This window comes from Danio rerio, chromosome 12, assembly GCF_049306965.1.
Source record: "Danio rerio strain Tuebingen ecotype United States chromosome 12, GRCz12tu, whole genome shotgun sequence".
NCBI lineage: Eukaryota > Metazoa > Chordata > Actinopteri > Cypriniformes > Danionidae > Danio > Danio rerio.
In genome coordinates, this window is record NC_133187.1 from 28,468,419 (window position 1) to 28,492,294 (window position 23,876).

At 33.7% G+C, this 23,876-nt stretch overlaps 1 protein-coding gene across 32 annotated transcripts in view; it reads left to right on the forward strand.

The window, feature by feature from the left end:
• The window catches only part of arhgap12b (Rho GTPase activating protein 12b), a 103,822-nt gene that overhangs the window by 46,288 nt on the left and 33,658 nt on the right, over positions 1-23,876 (forward strand). For 10 of the 32 annotated variants that reach the window (XM_073917500.1, XM_073917504.1, XM_073917506.1 and 7 more), the window contains exon 1: positions 2,442-2,652. In XM_073917500.1, coding sequence (XP_073773601.1) covers positions 2,620-2,652 — 33 coding nt within the window. In that variant the 5' untranslated portion in view covers positions 2,442-2,619. 32 annotated transcript variants of the gene reach the window in all.

Below are 23,876 nucleotides of genomic sequence, written 5' to 3' on the forward strand. Positions count from 1 at the left end.
TAAATGAACAACACAATGAAGCGGATTAAATTAAATATATCCATTAGTTGATCTTTTTGTCTCCATTTTAGTTTATTTTTTAGTTTAAAGCAAACTTTTTTTAGCTTCACCTTCCTGTGCCTTGTAGTCAAGCCATTCCTGAGCAAGGCTGATCTTGAGAAAGCCATCCATGCTTTTGTAAGTTTGTTTTTGGACTACTGTAATAAACTTTATGTTGGAGATAACCAGTCGTGTCATGCATGCTCGCATGTTAACTAACAGTCGGAAATGTGAACACCTATTCTCTACTTCCTCCACTGGCTCCTTGTTAAGTTTAGAATTGATTTTAACCTTTTGATTTTAATGCCGTCAATGGCCTTCCTCCTACTTATTTATGCAAAATTTTGCACATTCACAAACCCAGCAGAGCTTTTTGATCTGCTGACCAACTTCTGCTTGAAGTCCCTCGGTCAAGATACAAGCAGTAGGGTTACCGCTCCTTTTCAGTGGCAGATCCTAAACCTTTTAATACCCTTTCTACTGAGCTTCGTACAATCACTGATCTGACACTTTTTAAAGCCAAGCTTAAGACCCACTTGTTTAAATGGGCTTTTAATGGATGGCTCTGACACTTCTTTATGTTTTAATGTTCCTCGTATTTTATTGATATTTCTTGTATTGTTTTGCATTGTGTGCTTTTTAGTTGTGCTGTATAATTTGCTTTTACTTGTGTAAAGCACTTTGGTTAACCTTGGTTGCAGTAAAGGGCTATATAAATAAAGGTTGATTGATTGATTGATTGATTGATTGATTGATTGATTGATTGATTTTTTTTTGACAACAATATTTATACCATCACTTCCATCCATTGCAGCACATTCATAGTTTTTAGTCACATTAATGTGACAGTCTTTATTAATAGAACTTCACAAAGGACCTGTAAAGTTTGTGCCAAGCTATAGGAAACTAACATTTTTCACTTTTATTTTTGCTGACAAAATTATATTTTAATAGAGGATGAAAACTACTTAAGGGTGTATGAATGGAATGTACAAATACATTTTTGGGTGAACTTCAAATAAAAAGCTATGTTTTGATGGTACAGCAGTTGAAAGAGTTTTGGAGGGAAACATTTAACAAATGTTTGTAGATCGCATTAAAATAAAGAAATGTATTTACTTGTCAAATAAACTACATTTAACCTTGAATTATGAGACAGTGATGTAAAAAGAGCACAATCAATTTATTCATTGTAATCAGTGTAATGATTAAATTGACAAAAATATGTAAATTGTTACTCAATTTGCTTTTTGTTTGTTTTTGTTTAAATAACTTCATCATTACATTGAATCCTTATATTTAGGAAAATGGCACTCTTATAAATATATATTTAAAAAAAACAATAATGCTTAATAATGTCAGCTCATATACAGTTGAAGTCAGAATTATTAGCCCCCTTTTGATTTTTTTTTTTTTTTTAATATTTCCCAAATGATTTTTAACAGAGCAAGGAAATTTTCACAGTATGTCTGATAATATTTTTTCTTCTGGAGAGGCTTATTTGTTTTATTTCAGCTAGAATAAAAGCAGTTATTAATTTTTTTAAAACCATTTTTGGGACAAAATTATTAGCCCATTTAAGCTATTATTTTTTTTTTTGATAATCTACAGAACAAACCATTGTTATACAATAACTTGCCTAATTACCCTAACCTGCCTAGTTCACCTTATTAGCCCAGTTAAGCCTTTAAATGTCACTTTAAGCTGTACAGACGTGTCTTGAACAATATCAAGTAAAATATTATTTACTGTCATCATGTCAAAGATGAAATAAATCTGTTATTAGAAATCCATTTTTTTTAACTATTATGCTTTGAAATGTGCTGAAACAATCTTCCCTCCATTAAACAGAAATTGGTGAAAAAAAATAAACAGGCGCGCTAATAATTCAGGGGGGCTAATAATTCTCACTTCAACTGTATACTATTGCACTATAATCATAGATGAAGAATATCACATGGGGCTGATTATTACAAATGCAAGTTTAGTCAAGCTCGTGTGATACAGTTGGTTACTGGGGTTGAGTTGAAATCTCCAATAGCAGCAGCAGCAGCATAGTAACATGGTGACCTCCAGTGATTTAATCACTGTCAGAGTGAACTGACAGACACATGAAGAGGATCCATAGCGATTGAAATTCCATCGTAACTCTGCGGAGCGTGTGAACTGCATCTCCATTGATCTCTATGCCATGACCTCTGACCTCTGCTAGCAGACCTTCAGCCTACAAGGCCGACCTGTCCTGCTTTCTCTGAGCTCTTGCATTACTCTCTTTCTCTCTCTCTCTCTCTCTCCCTCTCTCTCTCCCTCTCTATCTCTCTCTCTCATTCACTCTACAGTGGTAAAGTCCAGTGTCCTAATGAGTGAGCCTATTTAAAGAGAACTCTACTGCTTCTATATTTAACTGCCTAAGATGCTCTCTTTAAGCACCTAGTGCCTGCCTCTTTGTGCCTTTGGCTTGGAAAGCCGTGACTGTCTTGTGTCAGATTCTGCTCTCGTATTGGTACTTTTTCATTTTGCTGCTACAAAGACTACAGTTTTGCAGGGTGGGCCTATTTTGGCCCCAGACCCACGGCAGACATGTTTTCTTACCTGCAATCTCCACACTACCTGGTGAGTTCTGACAAGTCAAAAGTTAGAATGCTGAGATGTAAAGGCTGATGTTTAATGCAGGTAGAGTTCTAGTTGTATAAGGCTGTGGCTTTGTGTTTTTTTTATTATTTTTCTCTGTGTTTTCTGTACTGTTGTTATTCATAGCATATTTTGGCATTTAAATGAAAATGCTAATAGAGTGATGAATGAATGCAGTGATGTAATGTGAATGTAGAAGTAATAAAATGTAATGAATTAGGGCTGCACTATTCTGGCTAAAATGAGAATCACAATTTTTTTTTTCTTAAAATCAAGATCACGATACTGTGGATGTAAAATAAAGGTTAATATAAGTAGGCTATTATTATTGTTATTCTCTAACATATGGTAAAACAACAATAATAATATAAGGCCTATGTTTAGGTCCAGTGTTGCTTAAAATGCTAAATTGTGTATAGACTTGGAAGAATGTAGACTTGAATAGACTTTAAATTTGTTGTGTCTATTAATGCCAATAAAGTGATGACATCAGAGTACAACTATTCATAAATCTAAAGTTAAATTATTATGTTTGAGAAATACGTTAGGCTTGCCATTTGCCATTGACAACATTATTAGACCATTTTTTTTCTGGTAAGATGAGATATTTGTCATTATCAGATTCTCTCTGGCATTATATTCAACATTATATAGGCTAGAGTATTTATACTGGCGCAGTAAACATTTATTTTCATGCACAACACTTTGTGTTCGCTATAAGTAAAGTAGGCATCATTCCTTCATGCATGCGCGTCCTCTCGGTAGTAAACAAACAGTGCATCAGCTTGTGTTCAGATATCGTAGGCGCTAATACATCATTACATTAAGACAGAAATTACATTTTTGGCTGAATTACACCTTATAAATACAGTATGTTATTTGGAGGTGTCCATGTTGCTGAGCAATGTTTATAAAACAATGTGAAGACTTGTGCGACCTCCTTTATGCTTCTCCCGAACTTGAAAATATAATTGGCTGATTCGTAGAGATGTTGGGTTAAGATTGTGTGGGGGGGTCGAGTCGAGATCGGGATCTTTCTTCGATTAATCGTGCAGCCCTGTAATATATGGGTCAAACACGTGAATGTTTTGCTGATGTATAAAGTGATTTTATTGGAAGCATATTAAATGCGAAGTAAAATGTCTAATTTGTTGTTTCAATTAACAACAAAGTAGTGTTTTAAAGAAAAAAATCTAAATATAATTGAGCAAAATAACTAATTCTATTATTATTCAGCTGATGCATATGTATAAAAATGAAATAAAACTTATTTTGAATTACAGAAGTATATAGAATACATGTTAATGATAAAATTCAAGTAATTTAAATATTTTTTCTGACAAATGGGTAAAAACTAGCAGTTTGAAGAATAATATAAAGATTTAAAGTTACACCTTAATAATAATATTACTAATAATATTACTAATATTTAGTATTTTGGGGCTGCACTGTGATACTTAAATAGTGTTGTAATGTTTTCAAATCACTTTTGCTAATTAAAGAGATTAAATTACTTTTTGATGTTTCAGAAACTAAAATGTTTTAAATTTTTTTGATAGAAAATACTTTTAATAGAAGATACTTTATTAAGCAAGGATGCATTTCGTTGGAAAAGAGACTTATAATGTTACAAATGACTTCTTTATCATTTTATCAAAGAATAATTCATCAGTTTTTGCAAAAAGATGAGACTGTTTTTTATTCAATGATAATGATAATCAATTTGTCTGAAATGTGCTCCAAATCAGCATTACACAATACAAGGAATTGTCTGTTGTGCAATCTATCTCTTTCATGACTGGAAAACCCTGTACTTTTGTGGTGAAATCCCACACATAACTTGACCTACGAGGGATGAACCGTGTGTAGGAGAGCAGGATGAAGTCAGTTGTTTTCTGCACAGAGAGCAGCAGAGAGGCAAGTACAGGTTGCGTCACTGTGGCCGTTGATGTCATTTTGCTGATTAACTTGTCATTCATACTGCATGCTCAAACTTCAGCTTTGTTCTGCCAGTGCTGTGGCTTTGTGGTCATCGTGAAAAAGACGCATTGTTTTGCGTCTATTTCTGCAGCTAAAGGTCATGTTCAGGCCAAGCATGGGTGTTTTACGCAGCTAGCACGTGGCCTGATATTGGCGCATTGAGCGTTGGGAACGTCTTTCTCCTATAGTTTTGCATAATTGGAATTCCCGTCCCACAATCCTTCAAACACACTGTTCAGTTCTGCCGACAAGAAAGCTTTCTGGATGTTTCCAATGCAAAGACTGACATTTTTCGACTGCTTATAGAGTAGTGACGCACAGATCTTATTTCTGATAGCTGTTTTTTATACAAATAAACTGGCCTGTGCTGATGCCATTATTTATATATTTTTTATTTATATATAGTTTTTTTACAACAGAAACAAGAAATTTAAATATGAATAGATGAACACAATGCATTACATTGAATAACTTGGGAAAGGTTTTGTCGTTCACAAGAAGGTTGGATTTGTTGTACAAACCTACCTAATGCTGTGTTCATGCTTAACGTAGAATTCAGTATTCCTAATGGCCCTTTTCCACTGAGTGGTGCAAGTACGGTACGGTACAGTACGGGTCGGTACGGGTCACCTTTATCAAGCTTGCGTTTCCACTGCCAAAAGGGTACCAAACAGAAAGGAAATCTCAGTCAAAGTAAAGCTGCACAGATCGTTTACATATAATATGAGAAGACTTCTCACGAAACAGATGCTTTATATTTATTTAATAGAGTTTCAGAATGTAAAATAAAAACATAGTGATTTTAGTTTTGTGATTTTGTGCTACATAAACACTTGCATAACTTGCACAAAAATAAAACAGTAGAAAGGCTAAATAAAAATGCTAATTTGCTCTCTAGTTCACCTGCAGGTGGTGCTTATACAATAGAAAAGCATAAAAAGTACCATTTCTTTGGTGTGTGATGTAAACAAAAGCAGCTGCAAGGGTGTTTAATGTGCATTATACAGAGATTGCCCAAAAAGAAAACTTTTTTTCATAGATACTTTTGTAAATCCTCCCACCTCCACTTTATAATTTAGTATTTTCATCTTGTATTTCACACAACACAGATTGGCCATATTAATACAAACACATAAACAAACAAACAAATACAGTTTGTTTCTGAATATTAGATGGTCGACTGATGGAGCTCTAATCTCAGGAGGTTTTAGAAGTCATAGGTCTGCATCAAGAAAGTGGCACTTTTGAAAATGCTTTCTGGCTGTGTCCGTGTCTCTCCCGAATCGCCTCGCTCTGTCTATTCATCTTTCTGTTCCTCTTTGTTGAGTCATTGTGAGTTGTTCAGAGGGCAGCTTTGCCTGAATAGCCATTGTGCTCTCTGTACCAAGAGCCGTCATCTCCTTTAGTCCTCGTGGCAGACGTTCGACGAGCGTCTAAGACGTTTCGTTAGCCCTGCTGTGCTTATGTATACAAGGGTGATGGAACAACACTTTAGTAAATCAGTCATGGTGATCTAGCACAGCAAGTGCGCCACAAAATCTTGGCACCTTTGTTAACAAGCCATGTGCTTAATGTGAGTCTAGAACCCACCATTGGGATTTATTATTAGATTTTGGAAAAGACTAACAACAAGCATGATCACATTTAATGTGTGTGTGTGTGTGTGTGTGTGTGTGTGTGTGTGTGTGTGTGTGTGTGTGTGTGTGTGTGTGTGTGTGTGTGTGTGTGTGTGTGTGTGTGTGTGTGTGTGTGTGTGTGTGTGTGTGTGTGTGTGTGTGTGTGTGTGTGTGTGTGTGTGTGTGTGTGTGTGTGTGTGTGTGTGTCAGTTCGTTTGACTGATGTTTGACCTGCTCTAATTTAATTCTGCTTTATAAGATTATTAAAAATACTTCTCCGTCTGGGTTATCAGACTGTGATTATGTAAAAGACAAAGAGGAAGAAGAAAATGTCTGTCTAGAAGGCATTTCCTTAATGCCAAATGATACAATCAAGACATTTGTAGTATTGCTTAATATTTCCTGTTATTCATGATGAACTGAAATATTGACCTTTGTAGACTGTGTCTCTAAGGGAAACTGTCTCTTAAGTGCTTCACAATTATTAGGTAATAATATATGACATACTGTTTAACCTTTGAAGAGGCTGGTTTAAATTTTAAATACATCCATAAATACCTTATTACTTTTATAAAATGGTGACCACTCAATAACATTGTTCATGGATTTAAGTCATCCATCTGCACAAGTTGTCGTCGACAGAAAATCAGTGGCAAATTCTTAGTTGATACAAGACTCATCTGACATAATCACTGCTATTTTTTTAAACATAGCAAATCACTTTTTTTTGCTCAATTTGTAGTATATGGAAAAGTTGTGACAGTATTACATAGCTTATAAGCTATAGGGTGGTTGCTAATGGCATCATGCAGTGATGCACTTTACACAGTTAAGCACATGATACAGGGGTTTGACCAGTCAGTATTAAGGAATGAAGCATGATGAAAACTAATTTAAATTTAAGATCGCAGCTTGTTTTAAGTGGCATTCGTGTTGTACATACTGTAGTACATACTACTTCAGAATGCTTTAACAAATACAAACTTTAGCAGTACATTTTATTAGTCAATTATGTTTGTAGGGAATCACTTATAGCAAGGCTGATTGTTTGAGAGAGAAGTTGAAAATAAAATTGTATATGTATTTGTATTCAGTCAGTGTTGATTACTTGTTTACAAAAAAGTAGTTAAGTATCACATTTTAAAATGCTCGTAATCAGACAAAAGATACTTTTTATGGATTTCATGAACAAATTGTTTATATGATGAATTGGAATATTGAAATTATTTTTTCTCATTATTTTTCTGAAAAAAGATGTAATTCTAAAAACCGTGTCAATATAAAATGATTTAGCTGAGATCGGACTATAACAACAATTATACTATAATAGACTATAGCAAATAGCAATACTAATACCAAAAAAACTGTAGGCCTATTCTTGAGATCACAAGTTTATTTCTTGCTGATGAATGTTCAAACGCTGACAGGCAGAAAAAAAGCGTATTGGCAACAGTTCTTTCTAAGTCAAACCTGTTTCAAAATGATTTAAAGAAAGGGAACAGAACTAATTATATTATTTATATACATTTACTACAAATTTCATCCTGTAATTTGTAATCAGTAGCAGACTACATTTTGTAAGTAATCAGAATGAATATGTCAATTTTATGCCATGTTTTAGATAGCTAATCAAAACAGAAATGTGCGCAAATATGGTAGAATTGATTAATTGTTTTGTTTAATGAATGGTTGAACATCATGAACATTTGCATGCTGTTAGTGAAATTGTATTTTTTATAACGGGGTGTTCATTGCAATATGACGCAAACTGACCAACCAATAAAGAGTTGCACTTTTAGTAGAGCTGTTGCTGCTACACAAAGGTGCTTTCACGCCATGTTGTAATTACCATAATTACAAGATTCTATCTTGTAAAAAGAGTTCACGCCCTCATAGAACTCATAATTACAACTTGTAAACTGGCAATTTTCTCAAAACTACAACTTGCCATGTCACCTCAGTACCATCTGACCCCTGCAAATCAATTTAGGCATTGATAAAGAAACACAATGCCAAGTCCAAGGTGAAAAACTCTCAATAAGCCATGTGTTGTATTTTGAAATGACAGTTATTATGACTTGCATATAACAAAGACTTTTTTGAGTTTGTGATAAAAAGGCTTTTGTCTGTAAACAGCTATTTTAAGCATGTTTTTCTTAATTTCGCATCCATTGTGACCGTGTTAGAAACTTTTTGTTTTGCACTTTGTGCACTGCTGTATTAACACTACTCAATAAACAGCTGCTGCAATTTTTTTTTAGTTATGAGTCTTTTGTAACCTTACTGCTGAGGTATGTTGGTGCACCGTGAAGACATTTAAAAAAAAAGAGGATCTTGCAATCAGTTGTGGCAGCGAGTGAGCCAAAGGGTTTAAGTGATTTCCTGAGTCTAATGTGAGTCAGCACTCTACTTGCTGCATTCTGAACTTTTTGCAAGTGTTTGATAAAGCCCTTTGGTAAGCTAGCCAAAATACTATTGCAGTCTTCAAGTCTGGATGTAGCAAATAAAAGGCTTTCAGGGACGTTTCTCACTGCAAGTGTAGGAAACAAAAAAAAAATTAAAAGCTGAGCAGAGAATCTTGGATTAAAAACAAAACGACAAAAAAAATAAATCACTATATGATTATTAATAGAAAAAAAATTCCTGCTGTATCTTTTTTAAAACACGTTTAAAATCACATTGGATATTGTGTTGTGGTAAAAAGAGCTTTTGTTTGGTTGAGCAAGTGCTGGCCTCAAACCAGGTGATTTGGTACAGTATATATATAGTAAGATGCAGTGTTCTAGTGATGTTTTTGTTGTGGGTAGTAGTGGTATGCTACATATGTTTTAGTCTGGATTGACTGGTTTGACTGAAACTAACATCAAACTGTTACCATAACATTACCTTTTTTGCTACTGTGATATAAACTCTCTTAACTACTGTATTTTGCTCAACCTGCCCACACCACTACCATACTTTCAACAGTCCAGCCTTGTAACCCACAGTCCATGTAATTAGCAAGAAGCAATACCTCAACAGGAATTACCGAAGGATTTTCTCATTAGTCAGGAGGCTTAGCCTCCCCAGGGGTGTCTGGACAGGCAGGAGTGTATTCACGTATTGCATAAATGATATATTGTGCTGTGTGGTGCTAATACAGCTTAGCCTCAATTATTGATCGACAGATCCTGTAATATATAAAGTATAATGTTGTCTGAATGCACTGACCAGCATGCTCCTCGAACGCTATCAGGTCATCAGTGTTGGAATTATTGCTAATCATAAATTAAAGGAGTTGTAGTATAGTGTATTATAGTCAGGCTAGACTTTAATATTGCCACACTAAAAATTACATACCGATGCACATTGGCGATATCTAAAGGGATAGTTCACCCAAAAATAAACATTTTGTCATCATTTACTCACCCTTTACGGTTTTTATTTTTCTTCTGTTAAACACAAAAGAAGATATTTTGAATAGCTCTGGAAACCTGTAACAATTGACTTCTATAGAAAAACAATTACTTAAAAGAAAGGAACCCATTACATTTTTTAACCACTTGAGGGTGCGTAAATATTCCATTTTGGGTAAACTATCACTTTAAAAGTGGCTGATATTGTTTGCTATGCTTGTTTACTTGGTCGTGATGCTCCATGTACCATTCAGTGTAGCAGAAAGTCACAATTATTTGCTTATTTTTTGGAAAATTATTACGTTACTGAATGTATGTGCTATTTTAAAGGAGCAGTTACTATTTAACCTTTTTAAAGTTTATTTGTGATGGTCAAGCAAGGGATTTTACTGGTCAGATTAGTCATTTTTTTCCCAATCTGCCCTTTCCTTCAGTCTGCTTTACTGTAGAAAATGTAATTCATAGGAAATGTTAAGTCGACAAAAACTACAAACAGAAAAGTTACACTTGTGTTATGGAGCGTGTCAGTTCAATTAAGTGTTTCAGTAGAGCAATTTTTTTAAGCCATTGCATCTGTCAGCACAGAGGAAACACAAAAAGAGAAAGACCAGGAAAAGGGGGAAGGGAAGAAAGAGATAAGGAAAGAATCATCCATTCAGCCCTTCTGTCCAGGAACATATTCACCACATAATAATTCATGGTTTGAACCAATATAGATGACTTTTCAAAGAATTGTTTATAGTTATATGCTCAACATTTGTTGCTAATTTTGTCTATTCAGTCATATACTATATCGATTATAATGGTGTGCAATGATGAAATAAGAAAGTTTGACTTCCAAAAACTTTATTAGCAATGGAGTAGTTTAAGTTTTGCACTAAGTTAAAGATAAAGGCCATGCGTTCACTCGCATGCAGTGTTTTGAGCTCAGAGAACAGAGTGTTGCACACTAGGAGTCCTCACTAACATTTCTGAATAATTAATAGTGGGTTTTGGGGAGATGAGGGGAACCAATGAGAACACAGGGATCTGTATGGTTGCGGGACGCACCGTCTGCCGTAGTGGATTTGGGACTGCCATCAAAGCACACCGCCTGCAGGTTTTTTTAGACGCACACGCACACACTTACACACACACAGACACAAACATATATTCACTGCCACATTCATTGATTGTGATTGAGGCATATCTACTCATTTTCATAATTAGCTAATTTGCAATGTGGTCTTATGAGGATAGTTCACTCAAATATGAACTTCCTCATATGAATGCATCTGACTTGCTTTCTTCTCTGAAAATCTGTGGGATTCAAAACAACGTTGTGTCCTACTGACCGTAATTTTGGGCAGCAAACAGAAAAACACTGAAGCATTCATCAAAATATCTTCATTTGTTATTGGATGGATGCATATTAGGTAGATTGATATTGGATGAATTATAACTGATTGATTAATGGAAGGAAGAATACATGATGGATGGACGATGGATATAATTATGTTTGATAGGTGGATTTGTGATTCAATGATTGGATGGATTCTAGATTAATGAACGGAAGATAGATGGATGATTGATATGTGGATGGATAACTGAATGATTTGTTGGATGGGTTATTGATAGAAGGATGAATATACATATGTCAATAAATGGTAGATGATGGGTGGATTGTATGTGAATAAAAAGATGATAGATGAATAATAATAGATGGATGATGGATAGATGAATGATTGATATGTGGATGGATGGTTGAGTGGAGGAATGAATGATTTGTTGGATGGGTTATTGATGAATGAATGAAAGGGAAATAGTCATGATAGATGGATCATAGATAGATTGATGGCTGGATGAATGATAAATGATGGGTTGATGAAAGATGACTGGGTGGATAATAGATGAATAATAATAGTGGATATTGGATAGATTGATGGATGAATAATAGATTAATGTAGGGAAGATAGATGGATGATCGATATGTGGATGGGTTATGGATGGAAGGATGAATGGACATGTTAGATGGATCATAAATAGGTTAATGGGTGAATAAATGGTAGATGATGGGTGGATGGTATGTAAATGAATATATGATAGATTAATAATAATAGGTGGATGAATTGATTTAGATGAATAATTAATTTATATGTGGATGAATAAATGATTGGATAGGTTATTGATAGAAGAATGAAAGGGGAAGAGTCATGATAGATGGATCATATGTAGGTTCATATGTTGGATGAATAATAAACGATGGGTTGATGGAAGACGAATGGATATGATAGATGAATAATAATAATAGGTGGATGTTGTATAGACTGGATGGATGTATTATAGATTAATATATGGAAGGCGGATGGATGATTGATATGTGGATGGATAGATGGATGTACAAGTTTATGTTTGGATTAATAGACGGATGAGAAGACAACAGTTGTGATCTCTCAAGGACACTACATACCCCCCTACCCCCCGCACCTCAGCTTCTTACCAGGTTATAATAGTCTCCAGATTGTTGGGCAGTGCTTTTTGGTTTTCGGCAGGTTTTAAATGGTTTTTGGGCTGGAATTAGTCCGCTACATCTGGCAACACTGAGCGCTTTACTAACAGAGAGAGAGAGAGAGAGAGGAAAAAACATTACCTGATGGATCGTTGGTAATATTTCCGCAAGATGACCATGTCGCAGTTTAGCAAAATTAATTCACGCCTAGCTCCTGAAGTGACGTGCGATGCATTAAAACATTGTTTTCCAGCCGCATCTGCACTTTATTCTCGAAATGTATAGTTTGTCTAAAGTGATGTATACAAACTATATAGTATACTATGAACAGGGATACAATCAGTCAGCGCAGTCGTAGCTCCATAGTTAAAAGCGACATTTTGTGTCTGCCGGTTTGTTTAATTGCAGGAGTTCCATTTATGTTTTTCCCACATGTTAATTCTGACCAATCGATAAGCAGTTAAGCTATGCTCGATAAGCTATCTTCAACAACATCTGGCTAATGAGTGATGTGGATTTTGTCACATGACTTCATTTTGGTTCTTTTCATCTGGTTCGGACCAAAGCCAGCAGTGTGGTGTGAAAACGACCCAAAGACGGCGGAAAATGCTACAATGCATCATTTATTGCCCTTGGTCCGGACCAAATGAAGCGAACTACAGATGTGAAAGCACCCTAAGTTGATTTTTTTTTAATAAATCCTTGTTTTCTGGATCCCCACTTTAAGTGTTTTGTTTGGGTCCTCAACTGCCCCTGTGACTTAGTGTTTCTGCTCACCAGTCTCAGGGTGCTTTCACACTAGCACTTTTGGTCCGCACCCGGGTTCGATTGACATCATAGTACAGTACGTTCAGCTAGTGTGAACGTGTCTACTGAACTCGGATGCGCACCTGTGAACCGTACCCGAGTCCGCCTGAAAGAGGTCGTCTGGGGTACGATTCATGCAAACTCTGGTACGGTTCACTTCTGATGTGATTGCAATCGTACCAAATCACGGAAGTGAACCGCCAACTGTACAACAAACTATCATTTTCATAACGTTCGTTCGTGTTTGTGTGTGTGTGTCACATTTTTGCGGCAGATGGACGCGAGTCGCTTTCTGTATGTCCGAAACCAAAAGCTTCAGTAAAAGCTGAATGACCGCGATGTGCCGAAGTCTTTCCAGCGTACAGGGGTTCAGAAGGAAAAAAGACAGTGTGAACACAAACCAACCGAGGAGGTGGCAGGGGGAGACAATCGATCTTGGGTACGGTCCAGGCAAATGAACCAAGTGTGAAAGCACCCTCAAAAACAGAGACCTGGATTCAACACCCGTTCGTGACAAGGATGAAAGGGGAATACACAAATGTTAGATGGATCATAGTTAGGTTGATGGGTGGATGAATGATAAATGATGAGCGGATGGAAGGTGAGTGATGAGGGAAGATGAATAATAGGTGGATAGATGGAAGATGGATTATTGGTAGGTGGTGGATTGATGAAGGAAGATTGGATGGTTGGATGGATTATCGATAGAAAGATGAAAGGGAAATGGACATATGTTAGATGGATTATACAGGTTGATGGGTGGACGATAGATAAAATAGGTGGATGTGAGACAAATCGATTATTGAATAGTTGATTGGATGGATAGACAATGGTTAGGTGGACGATTGATTGTTGGGGATTGTTGGTTGGATTATAGATAATTGAAGAATTAATGAATTGATGATGTGTAGATGGATGGATATTTCTTTCAAAATATAGCTGAAGATTAAAAATAAAACCATTATTTACAATTAGCTTTTACCTTTACCTACAGTACATTGCAGTTACACCCATTTTGTCCGACATCTGTTAGAGTGCTTGAGTGAGGAGAGTGTACAGATGTTCTTTATGCTGCTCTGACAGATGGCTCATATTCTCATTGAGTGCTGTACAAACGGCCAGCATCAGCGATGAGCACAGGAGGTCTGTTTGTGTATGTGTGGGATCACGCCGCATTAGACTGTGTGCGCCCAAGACCTAAAGGTTAATTGGTTGACTCTCCATCAGAGTTTGAGCACTGCTGAAGTAGCTGAGCTGTGAAATGGTGCTCAAATTTTCCATAAACTTTGCTGTCTGCTACTAAATCAGCTTCCTGGAGCCACACTTATTGATTCGTTTGTGTGTTTGTGTGGTTGTGTCGTTCTCGACACAGTTGCATTAGATGCTGTGGTCTCGTAGTGTAGATACAGACAGACCCTCGGGGGCTCTGGGGGATGTGGCTGTGTGGCTCTGCATATGTCACAGATGTGCTAATGTGTGGCTGAGCGGATGCATCCTGACTGCAGGCGGTCAGATGGAAATGTAGGTTACACTGGTCATCCATACTCAGTCCAGGAGGAAAAGAGTGAGTCTGTCTTTGTGTAAGGGGTAGTGTCTGCGGTCTTTGTGAGAAAAGGAAGCAATGTTATTTTTATAACCATGCATTGTAAAAAAAAATCTTCCTAGCGTAATTTTTTTGTTGAATCAAATGAACTTTTTGTCATTAGGGCTGGGCGATTCATTAAAAAATAATCGAAGTTGTCATTCACAACCTATAATTGATTGAATTTTTCCAGGTCGATTACTTTCCTTACAACATGACCCCACACCGTTATGTTATTCCGCCAACGTGTCGATGCTGGACATCTTAAAAACTAAGAAAGTAACACGAGCAGCTTGTACCATAGAAAAATGCATATTTACCGTACAAAAACTATTAGCAAAAAAATTAATAAAATAATCGACATTGAGCTAAAACGTTCAATTAACCGAGATTTAGATTTTAGGCCAAAACTCTGATCCCTAGTTGTTGACTAAACATAAATAAAAGTAAATAAAAATAAAAATATTACATTTAACTTAATTTAATTTAACTTAATTTAATAAGTTAATCAGGTTTCGATAATTTTTTTAGCTGTATATAGTTTAAGTAATGTAAAAACATTCGTTCTCATGACTTTTTGTCATATAATATTTTTTACAGTTTATTTATAATTTAAGTAGAGTTGTTTTTTTTCATCCGAAACATCCTGTGACGTGTATTTATGTGTTTATTTATTATTTATTTCAATAAATCTTTTGTAAAGCAGCTAGCTTTCATATTGTGCTCACATTTGAGAGATTGAGTAATTTTCTTGGTGATTTCCCAAGTGTCACATGTTTCAGTTTTACTTTAAGTAAATTACTCTGTGCTTGATGTTAATAAAAATAAATGTTTTTTAGGACTGCGGTCTGGGTTGTTCTCTGACATATCAAAACTTGATTCTCTATTCAGTTGAGTATACAGTTGAAGTCAGAATTATTAGCCCCCCTAAATTATTAACCCCTTAATTTTTTTTCAACACATTTCTAATCATAATAGTTTAATAACTCATTTCTAATAACTGATTTATTTTATCTTTGTCATGATGACAGTAAATAATATTTGTCTAGATATTTTTCAGGACACTTCTATACAGCTTAAAGTGACATTTAAAGGCTTAACTAGGTTAATTAGGTTAACTAGACAGGTTAGGGTGATTAGGCAAGTTATTGTATAACGATGGTTTGTTCTGTAGACTATTGAAAAAATATATAGCTTACAGGGGTTAATAATATTTACCTTAAAACGTTTTTTTTTTTTTTAAATAAAAACTGATTTTATTCTAGCCCAAAATAAAACAAATAAGACTTTCTCCAGAAGAAAAAATATTATCAGACATGTGAAAATTTCCTTGCTCTTTTAAACATCATGTGAGTAATATTTAAAAAAAGAAAAAAAATCATAGTGGGGCTAATAATTCTGACTACAACTGTATATACATTTAATACAAAAGTTTTAAGTATTTCTAGAAAAGAAGAGCAAACTTTAGTTTAGAAATAGTGAAATAACAAAAAGTAATTTATAGCCATTAATTTGTATATTAATGTAAATGTCTTTATGTTTGTTTTAAATTCCAGGTAAATGTGGGAAAATGTGAACAGAACCCACCTCTCCAGTATATCGAATATTGATGAAAGATTGATTCAAGATCAGTTAATTTCATGAATTTAAATGGCACCTATTTTACCCCTTTTACAAGATGTAAGATAAGCCATTGGTGTCTCCAGAATGTGTCTGTAAAGTTTCAGCTCAAAATACTCATCAGATCCAGAATCTGCCCACTTTGCTGTCTGAGTATACTGTAGCTGTTTTTGCAGCCTGTGGCTTTAAATTTGATTGAGCTGCTTTTTCACACCCACCGTTACTATGTGTGTCTGCTTCTCATCATGCATTACGTCAGATAAACAGCAGTCGGTGACAGAGAAAGACTCGGATGAAGCTGAAATACAGTTCATAATCAAAAATACTAAGTAAGTTTATTTGATGTATTTGTGGTGGAGTTTATTCAAGCCTTTCTGAAATGATGAGTTTCACATAAATGCAGTACACACACATAATAGCGTTTACTGACACCATGTGGTTGTGGTGAGATGGAACAAATATTTGAATCCCAGTTTATTTGCAAAAAAAGTTCTGTGGATATGTGTATACATGTTATTATGGAAACATGGCGGCTGTCAATCAATTCGGTGGGTAGGGAAAACCGCACTGTTGCAGTGGGCCTTGAAATCACTGGGATTTGGGTCCTATTTTAACGTCAGGAAATTAAAAAATATATATTTTTGTTGAGGCTATATCACTCCACTATGACAGTGGACACACTATACATGCACACAGTTCTGACCAAACAGCTTAATAAAGTAAATCAGTTTTGAATTAATGTCACGTTATGCAACTTAAAAGACATTGGTTTTGTTTTGTTTTAGGTTCAGAATTAAAAGCATGAATGCCAAACACCAGGCATAAATGCAGGATTTTATTTATTTATTATTTTTTATTTTTTTATTTTACACTGAACTGTGAACTTTTTAGTGTATTTTTTGTGGAAAATATCCTAAAGCATACATGCAAGCGTATCCATAGAAACATCTCAAGAAAAAAAGAATCGTGACCTTATTCAAGTTTTCAATCTCACTTGTCTTTCTTTGTTTTTCTCTCTCTGCGCTGTACCTTATTCACACTCACTCTGTTATGTAACCATCTTAGAGAGTACTGTATGTCACAGCTTAGCACACAAGGCCTTTAAGTAACTCTGTTCATGGCATGCATAACCTTAATGGACCCTCTCTGGAATACTCCATTTTGATTGGTCAGTAATGGCATTTTGCAGTCCAGCATTGCTCTATAATGATGGCTGAATTATATAAATGGACATTGCCTCAGACCGCACAATGCTCATATAGCTGTATTTAGGCTTGTGAAGCTTCAGTCATAATCTGCAACTGAGCTAATACAATTATTTTAAATCAATATTTAGTGCTCATTTAAGTTATTTATTTATTTTTTAAGCAGTGCAAAATTGGGTAAGAATGTGCAGTCAGCATTAATCAAAGGGATAAGGCCAAAGGCTCTCCAGTAATGCATATGGAGTTCTGTAATGTGTACAGAGTTGTAGTTTGCTATCTATGTAGGGACAAGACATAATGATTTTTTATACTGTACAAACTGTTTATATTCTATCCTGTTATCCAAAACCTAAACCTAACACTGCGCTTTGATATTTTCTAAATTAATTCATTACGATGTACAGTATGATTTATAAGTCACCTTAGTTTAAGTCCCCACAATGTCCCCATGCATTGGTGTTCAAGTTCAAGTTTCACCAGAATTTGAATACACACACACACACACACACACACACACACACACACACACACACACACACACACACACACACACACACACACACACACACGCACGCACGCACGCACGCACACACGCACGCACGCACACAGCCAAAAGTAATGAGATGCTTAGGAAGGAAAGGAATGCAGGTTGCCATGTTTACATATAATCCAACTGTGGCAGAAGGTTTATTGGTATAAGGGGGACCCCTAGTGGCCGATCTGAAGAACAGAAAAGATGTGGATCTTGTGTCTAATTTAAATATAAGGCAGTTAACATCATGTGTCAATATACATTTTAAGCTGAAACTATTTTACATTGAGTTTGCATGCTTATTTACGAATTTTAATTACTTTTATTTACGTACATTTTAAAATGTATATATTGATACAAATATGTGTAGTTTAACATGCTCAATATTAATAAACATATGATATATCAGACTATCAAAATATTAACAATTATATATTAAAAAGTTTAAATTAATATTACAGTACAGAATTTATATGAATATTTTGTCATTGTTTAGTTAAAATTATTATTAATAAATATAGTTGTTTATAATTAAATGTTTAGTTTTAGATAATTCATGTTAATAGTATCTATTTTAATTTCTAATTATTCTGTGATGAATAATTTAAATAAATTCCTATTATTAATTGATAGACAATATAGATGATATGATAATTATTAATATTATAAAATAAAGGCTTGTAAAGGTTTGACTACTAGAGTATTATATTATATTATATTATATTATATTATATTATATTATATTATATTATATTATTCATTCATTCATTCGTTTTCTTTTCGGCTTAGTCCCTTTATTAATATTATATTACATTATATGACACTTAATACAGTAAATTAAGTGACACTTTACAATACACTGTAAAAAAATGCAGTGTTCCACACAATTCCTTCATGTACACTTCCACAAATCATTTAGCATAAACATAAAACTATTAAGTTGTCAATAAAAAAACCTCAAGAATTGTGTTGTTTCAACTTATTTTAAATAAGTAGTTTGAACAAGCAGCAACATTTATTGGTCATTTTACAATAAGGTTCATTAGTTAATGTCAATTAATGCATTTACTAACATGAACAAACAATGAACAATTAATTTACCACGGTATTTGTTCATGTTAGTTAACATTAATGAAAATACAGTTGTTCATTGTTAATTCATGTTAACTCATGGTGCATTATCTAATGTCAACAAGCATAGACTTGGATGTTAATAATGCATTAGTAAATGTTCAACTATGATTAATAAATGCTGTACATGTTTTGTTCATGATTAGTTCATGTTAGTAAATGCATTAACTAATAAACCTTATTGTAAAGTGTTACCCATTTATTTTTGAGTGTATAATATAATATAATATAATATAATATAATATAATATAATATAATATAATATAATATAATATAGTATAATGTTTGCTAATGTGTATTTTCAAAGAGACAAATTAAATGTAAAATATTTAATTAAAATATTTTTTACAGTTTTGTAACTTCTTTATATTTATAACATTATTATTATCATTATTATTATTATTATTATTATTATTATTATTATTATCATTATTTATTATTTATTTATTTATTTTAGAACTGTATGATATCAGTTATAACCGAGTAGCTCTCATACTTCAGCATAAACCTGAAAGCAGTGTTTGCCATTGATCACAAACAGATGAATAAACTGATGAATCATCTCCAGATCAACATTTCAACATTTTCTTACGTCAAGCTTGTAGAATCCAGTTTTTGGTGCCACTGCATCTATAGCACCATTGTGATGTCTGAGTGAGCAAGCACATTTGGAGCAGAAACCATCAGACGCCTCTGTACGTGTGTATCTGTGTATGTGTGTGTGTGTGAGTAAGCGTAACCACAAAGGACTTCATTAGCATCCATATCTGTGCATCTAATCTGCAAACATCTCTGAAACAACAACAGACCTCTCATAACATGAAACCGCTCGGCATTCATAGATGCTTCTGTCTGAGCTCGTATACACACGTTTGATTATGGTCATGTTTTGGTACACTCTCGCAGCTTCTGGCTCTGCATTTCCTTATGGGTGTGGGCTTGGCATTTCCATGTGGCTGAGTGTAGATTTGAATACATTGCTCTGGTCTGTGTGTATGTGCATGTTAAGACTGAGTTGAATGAATTCATGGTCACTTCAGTTTGAGTTATTCTTGAGTCACTTTTTGTATCAAGTAAAATTGTAGGATGCTCTCTCTTAATATAATATTTACTGTACTTGTTAATACAGTGTGGATATTGTTGAGGCAGAGAGAGAGATATGCAAACACGGGTTGAGGTTTAAATGCAGATCCTGAGCTGGAAAGTTTCACTATCTTTATTGAGTTGAATAGAAAAAGAGCTGCGGCTGAAGACACCAGCAGGAATCTGAAGGTAAAGTTTGCAGGTGTTTTAAACTGTATATTATATTTAGATTGTGAAGGTGTTAAAGTAAGTTCACTGTATAAAATGTGATTGAAAAAAGTCAAGACAACAAATATTTGTATGTTTCTTTAACTTATTTTAATACGTTAATCAGGTTTCAACTAATTTTAAATATCAATACTAAATTATACTATATTATAGTAAACTTAATATTTTCAGTTAATTTAGCTATAAGTTTGAGAGTTAATTTGATTCAACTAAAAAATGAAGGCAGTTAATTCTAATATAGTTTAAACCCATTGCTTTAAAAGCAACAAGTTGACTTGAGTGAGTAAATTGGAACTGTTGTGTTTGCTTAATGTAATTTTTATAATTATGTCCAGACAGTAGTTCAATTGCTCAGTTGTTTTAAGGCAATGGTTTAAAACAATTCTCACTTTTTTAAGTGAATCAACTAAACACCTTTTTACAGTGTATTTTCAGTTATATAATATTATATTGACGATGATTATGATAATAATAATATTAATTTGGAAAAATTAAATAAAAATAAATTAATCAATTCTGTGATGGATTGTTTTTTTCATTGTACTTTCCATTATATGATATTATATTGATGATGATTATGATAATGATAATAATAATATTAAATTGTAATTAATTTCAATTTTAAAAAAATTAATTTTGTGATGGAATTCATTTGAATGTTCATAAAAAATAAATGTGTTAAAATGACAATATTTATTTTTAAAGAAACATTTGTAATGTAATTTTGAAGTTATTCAACAATTAACATGTGTTATCATTTAATATTGACTTGTTGTAGTGTGAATTATGATCTCAAATACTTACATTAAGTCTTTATTCTTTTAACATTGTCTTTGTTATATTTTTTATATAGGTATACAAATTATTACTTTTATATACAGTATGTATACTTTTCTTTTAAACAAGAAGTTGTAACACCATGTTAGCATTATACAGTTGCAGTCAGAATTATTAGCTCCCCTTTGAATTATTATTATTAATTATTATTATTATTTGATATTTCCCAAATGATGTTTAACAGAGCAAGGAATTTTCACAATATGTCTGATAATATTTTTTTCTTCTGAAAAAAAGTCTTTGTTTTATTTCGGCCAGAATAAAAGCAGTTTTTTTGTTTTTTTTTTAAACGTTTAGGGTCAAAATTATTAGCCCCTTTAAGCTATATATTTTTTCAATAGTGTACAGATCAAACCATCGTTTTATGAAATAACTTGCCTAATTACCCTAACCTGTCTAGTTAACCTAATTAACCTAGTTAAGCCTTTAAATGTCACTTTAAACTTTATAGAAGGTCTTGAAAAATATAGTCAATTATTATTTACTGTCATCATGGCAAAAATAAATGAAATCAGTTATTAGAGATGAGTTATTAAAACTATTATGATTAGAAATGTGTTGAAAATATCTGCTCTTCGTTAAACAGAAATAGGGGAAAAATTAACAGGGAGCTAATAATTCTGACTTCAACTCTATGAATAAGAGAACTAAAAAAAATATTTAGAGAAAAGAGGAGGGGGAAGAAGGAAAAAATATTAGGGGGATGATTTGAGGTGTTTCTACTAGGGTCTAGGGTTTAATCACTGCTCTCTTGTTAAAATACTCAACAAATGGATTCCATACACAGAACTTCTTAGTTTTATTTTAAGAGAAAGTCTAAGCTTCTCATGTTGCAGGCAGGGCATGACATTTTTTATCAATGTTTAGCAGTGGGGAGGATCTTTTTGTTTCTAATTCAGTAAAATCAGTCTACGTGCCTGAAGGGTTATACATCTAATCACTGTAAGTTGATTGTTAGATAGATCTGGGTCATCACTGACACCAAAATAGCCAAAATAGGCCCAGTGTATATTTTTTTCTGATATTAACCATAGAACCAAAATCCGATTATTCTTAATTGAATTTGACAACTCCAAAACGTGATCCGGGATGCCGGAGTTTGATTGCATCTGTCTATGGATCTATCTAGTTGGATCCTAAATTGTATTAAACCGTGCTTAATACAAAATGTACTTGTTCTTGTGCTTCCCTCCTGTTTCCATATTTCAATTTATGCTCAAAGCTCCTCTTACCATGCTGTTTTGATATGCTGTAATGAAACATTTAAAATAATAATTAGCTTATTAAAGTACTTTTACTTGAAAGTTGAGCGATAAAATCTCCAAGTCTCTTAGAGTAGTTTTGTGATCGTTATTCAAATAAATAAATATCTGACTAAAGGATATTAAATAAAAATAATGTTGGCACTTTTATTTGGAATGTTTTGCCCATCATCACACAGTCCCACAGGATTTTGGAAAATTTTGAAAACCGCTGTGAGTCTATTACCACGATTGACCTTATTATTTCAGTATGACAGGAAATCCCATCTGTTTTCATGCATGACAGGATGGATTATCCAACAGGCTTTTCCTTCTCTTCGAAATACCCTGACCAATTCCAGCTCTGTGCCAACGGGCCTTTCCAAAAAAACAGGAATTGTCAGACTTTTTTCCAAGGTTAGCAATGGGTCATCGCTTTGTTGGTTTGGTTCTTAGTTTTTGTGTCACCCAATGTTTAATAACCCTCTCTCAGATCGCTCAGTTTTAGCATATTTATTAGCAAATTACTATCCTGTATCCGGGTTTACTGCTCTGATCAGTGTTTTCAGATGGGGTATATAAAGTGTTGGTTCTGTTAATGTTTAGTCTGCTGTAGTTACTGTTCATCTCAGGTGAGAGAATGACTGCTATTTTTGTTCTTCCTCTTTCAGTCGCTCGGCTTTCTTGTATTGTGTGGTTTGTTTTTACGTTGGTGAAGCTCAAAATGAGTTACACTGAAACAACATAGCTTTCAGCATCGAGGATGTTATGTTTGTAACTGTGTAAAGTATAGAGAAACTTTCTAAAATAACTCGTTCAGGCAACTTTTAATTGACTTTCTACTATAAGTTTTACTTACCAGATGTTTCTGCTATACCGCACTTTTACTGTGATTGCAGTGTGTTCATTTGGGAAATCGTTTGTTACCAAGCTAAATTTATACTATATTATATTCATTAATGCTCTGTATGAATAGAAATGTACTTTTAAATGATGGCATCCTCTTGTGCACTGTAGGCTGATTTTGTAATTAATATTTGTCAGTTTCATCTTTGTGATTTTTAAAGCTTTATAGCAAATGATGTAATTTAGTGATTTATAAATAGTTAGGAAGAGCTGTTTAAAAATTACTTCTTTTGTTTTGTTTTACACTTTAAAATTACTATAATTAAGTGCTCAATGTACCATTGGAAAGAAAAAAAAATATATATATATACTCATTATTTTAGTATAAAAATGATAATAATATACAGTTGAAGTCAGAATTATTAGCCCCCTTTAAATTTTATTTAATTAAAAAAATATATATATTTCCCAAATTATGTTTATCAGAGCAAGAACATTTTCACAGTATGTCTGATAATATTTTTTCTTTGGAGAAACCCTCACACCGCGCAAAAATAACACATTTTATGTTTATTTTCTGCTTTGTGATGGCATATTTCCATTCTTATCTCTTAT